We start from the raw sequence: 14,391 nt of genomic DNA on the forward strand, positions 1-14,391 counted from the left end.
AAAAGATGGGGTCAGAGTTTTGTGAAGCAAAATAATTTGTGTTCCAGGCCCTTGTTTTTGGGTGATCCCAATGTTGAGCTTCTGGACAAAGATCAAGTTCTACATATAAAGAGTGCTCGAAGGATTGACAAAGGTCGTTATCAGTGCAGCGCCACCAACACTGCTGGCAAACAAGTTAAGGAGGTCAAGCTGATCATCCATGGTAAGTTTATAGATGCCTGATCCTAGAAGATCCTTTGATTTTACTCATAAGATTTCTTTTTTGAATGGAGATGCTCAGACAAATATAAACTGAGGCTCTGATCTTGCAAAGTTTGTGTATATACATAACTTAATGCTCATCTGTCAACAAAGTGATCTTTTTGAGCATTTATATGTGTCATGTTAAGTATGGATGTAGTGTCTTTGCAAGCTTAGCCTTTAAGTGGCTTTTATGTGCTTATTTTATTAGTTTCTAATTGGTGAAAGCCAAAAATCTTGAAAGGCCTTCTCAAATTTTGCTGTTAATTAGTTTCAACTGAATTATTGTATTATTACATTGGCTTCATTATTTTGATCTGTCTTAGGAGAAAATTAATTAGAAGATTTTTATTTTAATACCCTTATGGTCTTATTTTCCTTAACCTAGTGCTAGAAGCAAATTCAGCCAACAATAAGTTAAAGTTAGTGCAAAAGTATGAAGTAAAGTGCAGAACCAGTAAGAATCAGACTCAAACAGTCTTTGGAAAAGAATGTTCCAGATGATCTTCAGGTAGTGTGGTATGTTATCTTGCTTAAATTGGTGTAAATTGAGGTCACTTATAGCAAGAGAAGAAATGCTAGCATGAGATAACCACGTTAACGTTATTATTATTTTTGTGAAGTTTATAGCACACTGAGTATACTTTTTGTGTTTTTACAAGCAGTGGAGTCTTAGCAAAGACATGGAGAACAGGCAGTTCCTGTGATTAGTCTAGATAAGTTTAATGTAACTTAGGAGATTATCAGTTGGGAGAAAAGGAGGGGAAAGATTCATGGAAGAAGGAAGAAGTAGCTTTTGAAGGAAGACTTCAAAGGAGACAAGAGTTTTTCAATTTGGAAGACAAAGAACGTGTGAAAAGCCCAGTCAGACCTGAAAACTGAGAGAGCACAGTGCTAGCAGAAATTAGGGGGAAACAAGTGCAGAAATCTGTAGGTGAGACAACACTCTTGTGCCCAGAGTGTGAAGTGTAGGAATTTGAATCTGTGAGCCCTTAAACTGATGAGTCCTCATTTGCTATGGATTTGCTTCTGAAGATTGTGTGTCTTTTTCTTCTGATAACTGTGAACTTATAATACGTTACTTCCCTCATTTTGGACATTTCTGAAGCGTGGAGCAACCACATGCACAGAAATATGCCCGTACACAAATCATAGTGAAGTCTTTTTCCATTGGGAACAAAGAAAATGCTGTGAGGACTTGCAGGTGATTGTGGCTGCAGTGAGATTAGAGGAATAAACCCCCCCCCCCAAATAAAATCCTCGTAGATGAGTAGACCTTACTTCAGGTTATTCCAAAGAGAGAGGTGAATTTGTGATAGTAGAATGGAATATCTCTTTACTTTTAAATTTCTCATTAATCCGGGCTGGACAAACACAAGCCCACGGAGTAAGTGAGGAACCTAGGTGCTAATTCTTGCTAGTTCTTGCTTTGTTTTAGCTGTTTAGTCCTACTTTTGGCTTCGATATTTTCCCAAAACACCATGTTAAAACCCTTCCCCATCTCTGCGGATGAAAGTATGCTGATAGAGAAATGCATTTGCCTTTGAACTGGGTGTGTTTCAGCATATTTTATAGGTTTGTGTATTTTTGCACACAAATTATTTAATTAGGAAAATATTTCATCATGGTTTGAAGACCCATCTCATAGGTGTAGATCCCATTCACTGACACTTCGCTTTACATTTCTGCGGTGGCATTTTAAATGAACACTATGGAAGTCAGTGGAAGTCTACGATATACTGAGCGTGTTTGGCAGCGGAGGAGTTAATGTGTCTGCCAGATGTGTCTGGTACTTTCAGCAGTCATAAATTTAGTTGTTGCCAATTGCACTGTGTTTTTATTACTTCTACAGAGATTTACGAACTCTTTATATTGGCTGATTTACACGAGAGCTTGTTTGCTAGAAAAATCTGAGTACTGCTGCCTAGTGAGCAAGGGAAATGACTATGGGCCAAAAGTTTCAAAAATAGGAGCATAAAGCTAGACTGTTAAGCTCATATTTAGTCTCAAAGTAAGTGACTTCATCTTCAGAAGTTTTGAGTACTGAGCAGTTCCCACTGCAGTCGTAGAGGCTTTTGGATGTATTTGGTATTTTAAATAGCAGGTCACTGTTCCTTGTTGGGAGGATGCATCTCCCAACATATACAGGGATTGCTCTTTACCCCTCAGAGACAGGGAGGAGGCAGAGCCATGCCCAAATGCATTGCAGGACGCATGAAGGCCCAGCTGTCCTAACTTGGCACATGTTGGAGCCTAGAAGGTAAAAAGTTTCCAGGTACCTTTAGTGGGGCAGCAGTGCTTTGTAGTGCCCCTTGCTGTGGCACTTGTTTCTTAAGTATATGGTGGCTGTTTGATGTTAGATTCCATTTATGTTGTGTTCTCTTCATGCTTTCAACTCTCAGTGTGCCCCGGAGAATTGTACAGGCAATGTATAACTCTGATGGGGGGAAAAAAAAACCAAACAAAAAACACCAGGAAGGGTTGGAAGTCTGCTTAAGCTAAAATTTTTTATTCTTACAGCATTCTAATGCTTAATCTATTTAAATATACACAGTCTTGTATACTAAGGCTTTAATACTCTTCTTTTGTCTTTTGAAATAGTCCCTCCTAGTATTAAAGGAGGGAATATTACCACAGAGGTGTCGGTGCTTCTTAACAACCTTATAAATTTGGAATGCGAAACCAAGGGAATCCCTGTTCCTACCATTACATGGTACAAAGACGGACGCCCAATTATTTCCAGCCCCCATGCTTTGTATGTGGATAGAGGGCAATTCCTGCAGATACCTCGGGCCCAAGTATCAGATTCTGCAAAGTACACTTGCCGCGTGACCAATGCTGCTGGAGCTGCTGAAAAAATATATGACGTGGATGTCTATGGTAGGCAAAAGTTTATTGAACTTGGTTATTTGCCATGTTACAGGAAGTGTGTTTTGAAAGCTTTTCTGCCTTTGTAACGTCGGCAGCCTTTGCAGGCCTGTCAAGGGTAAACAGCAGTCAGTTGTTGCATTTAAGGATTGGCCTGTATTAGCAGGACCATGTAGAGGGAGCTTCACACCCTGTGCTTTATGTGACTCTCAAAAAGCTCGTGACTCTCAAAAAGCTCTTGACTTCAGGAGCCTTGATACCATGCTTTAGTGAAATATCAGAACTACTACTTCTCCATGTATCCTTTCTCTTTCTCAGACGTGCATGCTGAACAACACTTAACCTGAAATACCTACTCTGGGTGCGATCTTTAGCATACTGTTTTAAGACCTTCAGATTTAGTTCTTCCATCTCAAAGCCCTGCAGATCCTCTATTTTATACAACTGGTCAATATTGAACTACATCATTTGACTTCTCTGTTTCCCCTTTGTCTTGGCTTACCCCGGCAGCAAATTCTCACATGAAATTGTGCGTGACATAATGGCATATAGAGCCAATGTGAGTGGGGAGGAAGTAACCCATTTGCTCTTAATACATTTTCTGGCTTCAGAATTAATCATTTGCAATGTATTGTTTCTTTTCTACAGTTCCTCCAGTAATTGAGGGCAATGCTGACACAGCCCAGAACAGGCAGGTGGTTGCTGGTAATTCACTGACGTTAGAGTGTAAAGCTGTTGGCAATCCTCCACCTCTCCTTACCTGGTTAAAAGATGGTGTGCCTGTGAAAGCAAGCAACAACCTCCGCGTTGTATCTGGAGGGAAGAAGCTGGAGATTCTGAATGCTGTTGAGGCTGACCAGGGCCAGTATTTGTGTGTGGCCACAAGCATAGCTGGAGAACAAGAAATCAAATATGAAGTTGAAATCTTAGGTGTGTGAGCAATAGAACTACTGATTTATCAGAATTCCATAAACCTAATAAAGCATGCTTTTGTTTTTGTTGGTATTATTGTATGAAAGATCACTTAGTCAAGTTGCATACTTAGTTAAACCTGGGCGCTGCACACTTTTTCTGTCCAGGGTTATGGGATGGCTTGAAGACTCTTACTCTCAGGTTAGTTCTTGAAGAGTTTTCATGCATGTGGTAGGAAACTATTATCCTCAGGGACCTTTAAAATTCTTCTGACTTGCCTTTCTAGAAGAAAAACATAGATATGAAAGGAATCCATTAAAAAATATCACTGAGTAGTTGCCTCTGGGGCAAGGACACCTTTCTCTGAATTTGAGCTGTGTTGTGCAAATTTTGAACCTTTCATGAAGAAGATTTTTCTTCTTTTTCCATTGAATCCTTTACCACAGTCTGAATCTCAGCAGTCCCTTCTGAATGTCTCTAAATGAATTATACAGATGTTCATCGCATTCTCCGGACATGGAAGGGTTTATTTAAGAACTTTAAAGGCTTGATTTTTAGGCTTTGAACTGCCCTTTTGAAGAACAGTGCATACTATTGCATGCAGATGTAGAGCATCCATTCTTCTGCTCCGGGTATTGCATCTTCACTGGTCTTGCTAGTCAGTGAAGGAGCTGGGAGGAGCTGTATGGCAGTACTTCCTCCCCAACCCAGCCACTCCTGCAAGACAATGAGACAGGGTGAAGAGGACCTGGAAGAGGGTCCTCTGCACCTTTGTTTTCTCCTTCTGCTGACAGAGGGTGCTAAAAGTCCCACCCTCCCCCACACACCATTCACAAGGTTGTTCAGACAGAATCTGGAAAAAACAAACAAACAAGAAGCAATAAAAAAGAATGAGAAGAGTAATTTGGAGCCACAAAATATCATTGGGTAGATGTTTCTCTTCAAAAAGGAACAGTGATGAACTGCAAATCTGTGCATGTCCCAAAGTGAGATAGATGTCAAGATTTTTTTTTTTTTTTAACATTACTATTATATAGACTTTTATGACATTTCTAATGCTTAAGTTTCTGTTGATGGGTTTTTCTCTCTTACAGTCCCGCCATTTGTGGAAGGTGGGGATGAGCTCTTGGACTACATTGTGATTCTCCATAGCCCTTTGGAGTTGGATTGTTCAGCAGCAGGGACACCCTCACCAACTATCACGTAAGGGGATTGGTATGACAGTAGGAAAAAAAAAAAGGCTCAGTAGGTAAGCTTGGAGGTAGTCTTTATGCACTACCCATGTTATCTAGTTACGGTTAATGTGTGGAGGACAAACTCCAGGCTCCACTGAAGACAGCATCAGGCACATGCATGGCAGGATCAGGATTTTGTTTTAAAGTAGTTTGGTATGTTGTGCCAGTATGCATGTCCTGAAAATTAGGATAGATAACAAGAGCTGACAAAACTCTCATTCCCTTCCTGATGCATCTGTACACTTTTCATCTGCCGCCAGTGATTGCTTTTGCTTTGGAGATTTCTGTCTGCCTCTGTTGATGGCATCCTCTTTCACTACTGCTTCCCAGCTGTCAACCTTTCTGACTTCTTTAGTGCCTGTTCCCCTATACTTCCGTCTCCAGATAAACCATTTCAGTCAATGGCACTCAGAAAAGCAGAATACTACCTGACATCTCCAAACCTTCCTAGAAATTCTGTTTAATAGAGTTGTGCATATTTTAGGAGTGTTGTTGATCTTACTTTCATAGAGATCTGAGATTGTACTTTCTTTTTGGTAGGTGGCTGAAAGATGGTCAACCAGTTGAAGAGGGAGCTGGACAGAAGATCTTATTAAATGGACAAAAACTTCTCATCTCTCAAGCTCAAGTGTCAGACACTGGCCGGTATAAATGTGTGGCTGCAAATAAGGCAGGAGAACATGAAAGGGAATTTGATGTTACTGTGCATGGTAGGTTACTCAAGGGGTGTGATGGGGAAGCAGCAGACTGCCTTTATTTTAAATTGCTGGCAAGAAGATGCTCAAATTTTCTGTAAATGTTTATTTGTATTAGTAGGTTGAAAAATTGGAGATGAGAGTAGATGAAATAGAAGGGAAGCTGCTCTTATCTGTAGGATATTACTTCTATATATTTAAATGTATATGTTCAAATGATACTTCATTTTTGTTTCTGGTGCTTCTTCCAGTTCCTCCAACCATCAAATCAGCTGGGACTTCTGAGAGAGCTGTTGTGATATACAAACCTGTGATGCTGCAGTGCATAGCCAATGGCATTCCCAGCCCTTCCATAACTTGGTTAAAAGATGGTCAACCAGTAAACACTGCCAGAGGAAATATAAGAGTAAGCACTACTCTTTTATGAGATCCAAACCATGAAAGATAGTTACAAGAAATTATACATTAGTGCTTCTTTTCCTTTGCTTCCCTCATGCTGTGATATAAAGATGCTAAAGATCCATCCTGGAGAGGATGGGCTTTTTACCTGAATAGGACGGTATCTCAGATTGAATAGCAGTGTTTAGTAGACTGAATCCCATTAGACACCTCCATATCAGAAGAGTCCATGACTGTAAATTGAGCATCAGGCTCCTTTCAGTTGTACTTTAACCTTCAAGGTATGGTTGTCTGCCAGTTACGAGGTGGCTCTACCCACTTGTCGCTGTGAAGGCAGGATTAGATGAGTTTTTCTATAAGCACTGCCATTGCAGCGCCTACCTATACATTCCCTTCTCACTGTGAGATTCTGACTTTCAATGAACAGCCCTTCCCAGTGCTTGCATGCTCCAGGGGGTTGAGTGCTTGTAATGGCGTTGGTTTACTTTAGGCTGGAGCAGTTTTTGACATCTTGCCAGCGGCAGCTCTCTCTGCCTGCAGCCTCCTCTTCACTTTGCTTGCCTGCCCCTCTGTCATCTAGGTCTCCTTACAGCTGTACAGCTAATAATCCTGATGTCCCAGGAACACTGAAGTCTCTGAACTACCAAGACACCTCTTGCATGAATATTAGCCCCAGGTTAGAAGAAAAATGAGACTGGCTGTATTCAGCATAATTGTCTGCTTTGCCATTACGCTTAGTGGCTCTGCCTGGGATCGTTGTGTAAAGTGGTTCCTTGCTCTCTGTTTTGGTACAGCTGGAGTCTTCAGGCCGTATTCTGCAAGTTGTCAAGGCCCTGCTGGAAGATGCTGGCCAATACACTTGTGTGGCAACAAATGCTGCGGGAGAAGCCCAACAGCACGTTCGGCTTCATGTGCATGGTAATGATGTTTCTACCTCTAGTTAGAAGCTAAACATGGCTGTTTTAAGGCAGCTTTTTTATACCTGTATTCCTTTTTCTCTTAAGCTCTCTGGCATTTTTGTTGTCTCTGCACATCCATCTTTCAGTTTTCTTTCTTCGTCCCACTCCATTAGTAAGAAGTCAGGGCAAAGGCTGTCTTTCTTGGGATTTAGCCTTTCTTGTGTGGTACCGAGGGCCACAGAAATGAATGCCTTTCCAGTTAACTCTTCTGTTCAGAGGTATCCCAAGAAGCCAAGCACATTGCCACTAACCCACCGCTCAGAAGGGTACTCTATGTTTCTGTTGGCATTATTTATTTGATCCAAATTTTCTGGGAAGAACAGCATTCCCCATGACCTTGCAATGGGGAGATTTTATGAATGACTTTTTTGAGAAAGAAACATTTTCTTATAAGGGGATTTTTCAGACTGTTTAAAAGGAATTTTATTTTGCAGCTAAAATCAGTGTAAAAGGAATCAGAGAAACTTGACAAGCTGTTGTTTGCATGTGAATTTAATAAATGCTCTCACCATGATTTATGTATATTTGTCTTAGAAGTGGTCACGAAGCATTGTGCATTCTTGATGTGACCCAATCCTCAAAGGAGGTACGGGAATCCTCAGGAGGTGCGGGAATGGACTGTGGCAAAATGCTCATGATGAGTATGATTACGTTGACTTGTAACTGGAAAATGTTAAACTGAAATGAAGACAGATTGTAGTATCTCCATGGATGAGACTTAGAAAGAGAAACCACACTCATCTTATACTGTGATAATTGCGTCATAGTTAATTTTAGTGTCAGTCCCATGCTCATAAATACCTCTTTTGCTCTCAGTCTTCATGTTCAAAGTGTCATTATCTAGTGTTTCTGTCACGTTTTGAATTTATAAATTTTAGTAAGGTAAAGAGTCTTGCTTTGTTAAAGCCATGTACAACATTCAGTTTAATATTACCAGTTCAAGTGAGATGAGCTTGCCACGTTAGATTACTGTTCTGTGTCGTGCACCCATTTCCTGCAAGTCCATTTTAAATGCCATTTTTCCTGAAAAAATAAAAATAATTTTTTATTCCTCTTAACACTAATGAGATTATATAATTAGAGAGTATTCCCGTTTCAAAGACAAACTTTCTTGAGAAATTCCTCAGTCATCCAGCAGTTAGTTGAAGCTTGCGCAATTCATTGCCCAAAGTTTCTCAGAGGGCAGATTACTTTGTGATTGGATGTTCTGCTAGCTGGGTGGCTGAATTAATGAAAACCTGATGCTTTTGTCTTTTCCCAGAACCACCCACTCTGGAAGATGCAGGGAAAATGTTAAATGAAACAGTGGTGGTGAATAATCCAATCCATCTTGAATGCAGAGTGTCTGGGAATCCTCTGCCAGGTATGCACATGCACCGTTGAGAACATGAAGCAGACCTGATAAAAGGTTTTCACTTTTATGTGTCTTTTGAAAATAATGGATATCCTGAATGGGAAGTTAATTCTGTGGTTTTTAAACTAGCTAGAAACTGTTAAATGCTATGTATAATGGGAAAGGTCAATATATCAACTGATGTGGAGTAACTATTGAGGAATTCGGTAATCCCCACCATTTTTAATTAAATGAATGAAAATCGCAAGGATAATCTACTCCCTTGCATGTACAGCAATGCCCTGTCCACAGACAAGAATACTGTTAGATTTTTGCTAAATCAGCTTTAAACACATCCACTCTTTTCCCCTGTCAGGTCAATATTTTATAGTGTAGGGCAGACTTAAAACAATACCTTGTGTATTGAGTGTGCCTGTCAAATGTGGCCATGTCTAGGACTTTATTTGAAGTCTATTGAAATTAATAGGAGGCTCTTTGCTTGGTCTGGGCCCTTCGCCTGTGAAAATTAGTAGATTTTCTGTGTGTGTACAGTGCTTTCTGTGGCCTGCTGCGGTAATAAATTATACTACTGAATTTGTGGGTTCTCCTTATATTCTAAGCTTTGAAAACTAGACTGTGTATATCTGTTTGTGCTTTATTTTCCTCACATTTTCTGGAATTATAATCTTTTTTTTTTTTTTCCTTAAGGCAAGTTTCCCGTAGAAATCATAGACATTTACCCAAGTGAGAGCTGAAGGGGTTTGGCTCCTGTTTAGACTGATGGATCTTTTGAATTGTTTCTGAATTGAAAAAAATTTAAAGCAATCTGGATTTTAGTTACTTCATTGCTGGGATTCTTTCCGAGCTAGGATTTTTGGATTAGGTCTTTTTTTACAGTTAATCTTTTTTTGTTCTTGTTGTTGAGATATGCAGACAAAAATTTATTTCCTTCTTTTTTCCAGTGTGTGTTTTATGTTCCCACCTTCTTCTGATGGGATATAAAAATACTGTGTTAATATGAGAATAATCTTCTGTATTAATTATTGTACAGCAAAACTTGGGGAATAGTGTATAGCTAATATCTTATATCTAATATAGCAATTTATTCTTGTGCTGATCATAATCCCATTTTCAGAAGAAAGGTGTTACTAAATTTCAGTTGAGCATCCAGGTTTACCTTCTCTACCTTCTAAAAAATTAATTCTCAGCAAAGTATTATTTTCTAGAATCATTTATGCCTGTATATAACAAAATTTGAAATTATTGGAGGTATATGTAAAATGTTATGAAAATATAAGGATTTTATATCCATTTTGCACTCTTTTCTCATCAAATTGCCAGTTATTTTAGGACAAACAATTAAAGTGATGGAGTTCATATAATTTATACAATAAACCTAGTTTGCTCACCTCTTCTGTGTATGATGTGATGCTACATACTAATGTCAGGATATGATATTAGCTAAGAAAAGTGACAGCACAACATCACACTGAAAAAGAAAAAAGCTTGCATGCGGTCTTGCTTATCAGTCAGGCCAGATTACTTCTTGAATGTGTCTTTCACAGAAAACTTGTGTGCTATGGAAAATGATTCAGCAAGTAGCAGTTTCATCTAACTGAATAGTGAAGTGATGCCAGTTAAGCATTAGTTATACATTCTGCTGATGGAGGGTGCCATCTTTTGGCTGAGATGCAAAAAAGTCCTCAGATTTTGTTGATATAAAATTTTCTTTTGGAGTAGTAGCAGTTTCCTGAGCTTTATTTTTGGTTTTTCAGTCTGCCAGTTGAACTTTGGTTTGATTGCTTGCATTTTGATTCTGTAAACTTTCCCAGGTGGTTCAGTTTAATGTAGCAATACTTTAGGGTAAAAGATGAAAAAATTATATATATCATATTATTGCATATTTTTAAACAGCTGCTGTTGACCTTGGTATGAGATGAGTAAATCCCCTGTAACAATGTTTTGTGTGATAATTTTTTTAACTTCAGACCATTTTTTCATAAATATATGGTGCACGTGGATGATAGCATCAAGTTTGCTATTGAATGGCATAGTCAGTATTTTGCACAAATGTTACCTATGTCCTCATTTTCTAGTTACTTTTTATTGTTATTAACTATGATTAATATTGATATTGGTTTGTAAATGTTGTTGTTATGTATCTGAAAACTTAAATGGAAAGTTTGAAGACTATTTGGTCCCTTTGTTTGTAATGGGTGTATTTTTGGCGACTTTTCCATCTTTCCTTTCATTATGCAGCTATCACGTGGTACAAAGACAGTCGTCCACTTACCAGTGCTGCAAGTGCCACTTTTCTGAACAGAGGGCAGGTTCTGCAGATTGAGGGTGCTCAGATCTCTGACACTGGCATTTACAAGTGCGTGGCTGTCAACACAGCGGGCACAGCTGAGTTGTTTTACAGTCTTCAGGTTCATGGTAAATATTATAAAACTTATGAAAAACACCTGCATGCACTTTTCAAGTTTCAAGTCTGCTTAGCAGACTTACCATCACTCATCACACCATCATACTGGAAGATATATGGCAGGGGTCAGAGGGAAGAAAATTCACTCTTCTGTTTTTCAGCGACATTAGAATACATGTTTTATATTAGCAAAATGTGGTAAGGGAAGTCAATTCTAGGAAGAATGAGCAGAGACACCAGATTTGTGGAAGAGGTATTTATGTTATCACTTCAGCAATTTGGAAGGCCTTGCAATTGCTGGGTTTTGCTGTAGATGACTTTAAAGCTCACAGGAGATAAAGAAGGGACACAGATCAAATGCTCTTTCATAATCCAAGAGTTTTAAAGAAAAATGTACTGCATCTAATAAGATGAAGTGGAAGTGTGGGTGTTTGCAGACATGAGGCACCTGATCAAAAGCCAAATATTGGAGCTTTTCCACTGATTTCAGTGTCTTTTGGGTGGGGCCGTAATCCAAATTCTTATCTTTGATAAATGCATATGCATGTAGCTGGTTTTCTGTGGGAGTCTTGCATGCAAAACTGTGGCCCAAATTTGGCACAGTGTCCCCAGCTGAGATACACGCAGAGTATGTAGTTCCTATTAATGTTAATTAACAAATAATGAGTTGGGCAGTACATTTCCATGGAATTAATGACCATCATGGGAAAAACTGATGGCTCAAGAAATGGTCAAAGGCAATTAACCCCACCCAGTGATTAATTCCCAGGAAATATTTAGAGCCAAGGTCATTATTCTGGTTAAACCGAAAAATGAAAAATAACTCCTAAATATGTCTGTGTCCTTTTATGGGTGGCGGATTTCAGTGGATATGTCCGGAGTTTTCTAGGGAACTAACACTTTCTGACTTAGACACATAAAATTGTTTCCCCTTCCAGAACAGAATATATGCAGTTGCAGCCAGAACTAATTGCATCAAAGGAAGCTGAAACCTATCTATGAACCTACTTAATTCAGCTTGTGTCATGCCAGGCTTACAATGGAGTGCTTTTTGAATTTACCATGAACAAGTTTATCATCCAGTTTAGTTACAGTTTATGAGTTTGAGAAGAGAAAACTGGAGGGTTTTTTCCCCTCCAGTGGGAAAAACAGAAAAATTTCCTCTTAATAGTGGAAGCAAGAATGACTACTTAATGGAGAATAGACTCTGAAGTGTCAAGTACAGAACATTATGCTACATTTACTGAAAGCCTGCTCTAGATTTCTGTATGGCAGTTGGCATTGTGAATGAGCACCTATGTTGGTCGATTACTGGTCGTATTCAACAACTTCTGTTGTTAATAGTGTTGTGGATGCAGTAGCTATGGTAGAAGTTATCAGATCATTTTTGCATTAAAAACAATGCTTGATACTGCAGGCTTAACATTAAATGAAACTAGGCAGTCCTACTGAAGGAAGCAGGTTGAATTCTAGTTTAGTATATTCATATGATATCACTGTATTAATTTTTTCCACTTCTTTCTCACCACTATAACTTTTTCAGGCATTTGAGAACAATGGATGCTATTGTAGTGAAATAGGGGAACTGTGTGCATGTGTGTGGAGAAAAAAAATTATAAAGTCACACTTGCTTTTTTCCTGCCATTTCTGCTATTACTGGAATTTATCCAAGAGTAGGTAGCCTGAGTTACAGGCTGTTAGAGGTTGCTCAATTTATTAATGAATCTTGTTTTCAGTACAGAATTTTATACATTTTTTTTTCCTCATGTAGGATATGTATGAGTAGATCACACCATTCTCATCTCTTTCTAGGAGTGACTTCAAGTATTAAGTTTTGCACAGATACTGACTGTAAAGCTTTATTACCAAGTTATTAGTGGTAGGAGCAAATAAAATTGTTTTGATTCTCCTGATAAATGAAACATCTCAATTTTTTAATACTTCTTGTCTCCCTTTTTAACATAGCTCTACAAAATTTGTTAGAATGTGTACCTATAGTAAGTGTTTTGAGATGTTCCATTAAGATGTTTTTTATCATCAGACAGGCAGATGTTATACAGTCTAATCTGGTAAATGTTCACATATGCTCTGCAAGGCCAATTTATTACTCTGTGTATGTATTTGCTTTATGCAGTTTATATGATAAACTTCTTTCTTTAATCTCCACCACTCTTAATGCCTTTCACAAGGTCTAAATGGAATATTATAAAAGTTTGAGGGAATATTTTCTGGTTTTATGTTACGGTTCCCGGGTTTCACAGCTATCCTCTGGGCTGTGGGCCCAGTCCTGCTTACCTTGCTCACAGTAGTTTCATTGAAGTTATCTGACTGTTTATGTAAGTGAAGAGCAGGATTTGGCACGGAGCAAACAAATGACAAGAGCTCAGTAGGAGTAACATGAGAAATCATTCCAACAATGTAGTGACTAGCAGAAAGAGAAATAATGTCCAAAAGTAAGTGGCCCATTTAATTTCATTGTGATTAATGCTCTTACGTAGCTGTTTCAGCTTTGTTCTCTTTTTTCAGTCCCACCATCAATCTCTGGCAGCAGTGACATGGTGACAGTCGTGGTTAATAATCTAGTGCGACTGGAGTGTGAAGCAAGAGGCATCCCTGCGCCTATTCTGACATGGCTAAAAGATGGTAGCCCTGTTTCCAGCTTTAGCGATGGACTCCAGGTACCGGGTTCAAATCCTGCTATTTGTGCTGTTTCCTGTTGTGGTAGGAGACTAAAACTGGTACAGTTTAATGGAACTGTATAAGCTAGAGATTTTGGAATGAGAGTATAGGGCCTTTTGCTCTACGTTATTGGTGCAAGTTTAGCTCCAGTAGTTACTGTGTGAAGCAGAAGATATGGATATATTGAAATAAGGTGGTCCTTTCAACTGATTTCATACTGAGTAAGAGTTTGCATCAGCAAATTTTTCACTTACTGGCAAGAGGAAATTGGACCATATTCCTATGCTGAAGAGACCTGTAGAGCTCAAGATCGTGTAATATCTCCTTATATAAAATAGTAATTCATTTTAAGAAAAAAAAAGGACCCCTGATGTAAGGAGATATTTCAGAGTTAAAAGGAGAGGGCATGGTTGCTTTATGAAAGCTAATTTTATGATCTGAAAGGAAAGAGGGGAAATTTGTATACTATATGGACAACTCGGGGCACAGACAAAAGGTGTGACAGAATGTTTGAAACTGGTAAGAGGGAGGAATGTCCAGATCCTGCAAAGACATGCGAATGCCAGGAGTTCCCTATGGATTTGCCTGAAGTTAGACTTCTGCTTTTGCAGGTCTTGATCAAAAGAGAACAACAGGGTGCAGGGAA

At 38.9% G+C, this 14,391-nt stretch overlaps 1 protein-coding gene across 1 annotated transcript in view; it reads left to right on the forward strand.

The window, feature by feature from the left end:
- HMCN1 (hemicentin 1) overlaps positions 1-14,391 on the forward strand; it is a 214,120-nt gene that overhangs the window by 115,308 nt on the left and 84,421 nt on the right. The window contains exons 32-41 of the mRNA XM_009324659.1: positions 48-202; positions 2,842-3,120; positions 3,757-4,038; positions 5,115-5,223; positions 5,796-5,965; positions 6,202-6,356; positions 7,144-7,267; positions 8,570-8,671; positions 10,901-11,077; positions 13,593-13,744. Of these exons, the coding sequence (XP_009322934.1) occupies positions 48-202; positions 2,842-3,120; positions 3,757-4,038; positions 5,115-5,223; positions 5,796-5,965; positions 6,202-6,356; positions 7,144-7,267; positions 8,570-8,671; positions 10,901-11,077; positions 13,593-13,744 (1,705 nt within the window). The remainder of the gene's footprint in view (positions 1-47; positions 203-2,841; positions 3,121-3,756; positions 4,039-5,114; positions 5,224-5,795; positions 5,966-6,201; positions 6,357-7,143; positions 7,268-8,569; positions 8,672-10,900; positions 11,078-13,592; positions 13,745-14,391) is intronic.

The sequence above is a fragment of the Pygoscelis adeliae genome, unplaced genomic scaffold (assembly GCF_000699105.1).
Source record: "Pygoscelis adeliae isolate BGI_AS28 unplaced genomic scaffold, ASM69910v1 Scaffold126, whole genome shotgun sequence".
NCBI lineage: Eukaryota > Metazoa > Chordata > Aves > Sphenisciformes > Spheniscidae > Pygoscelis > Pygoscelis adeliae.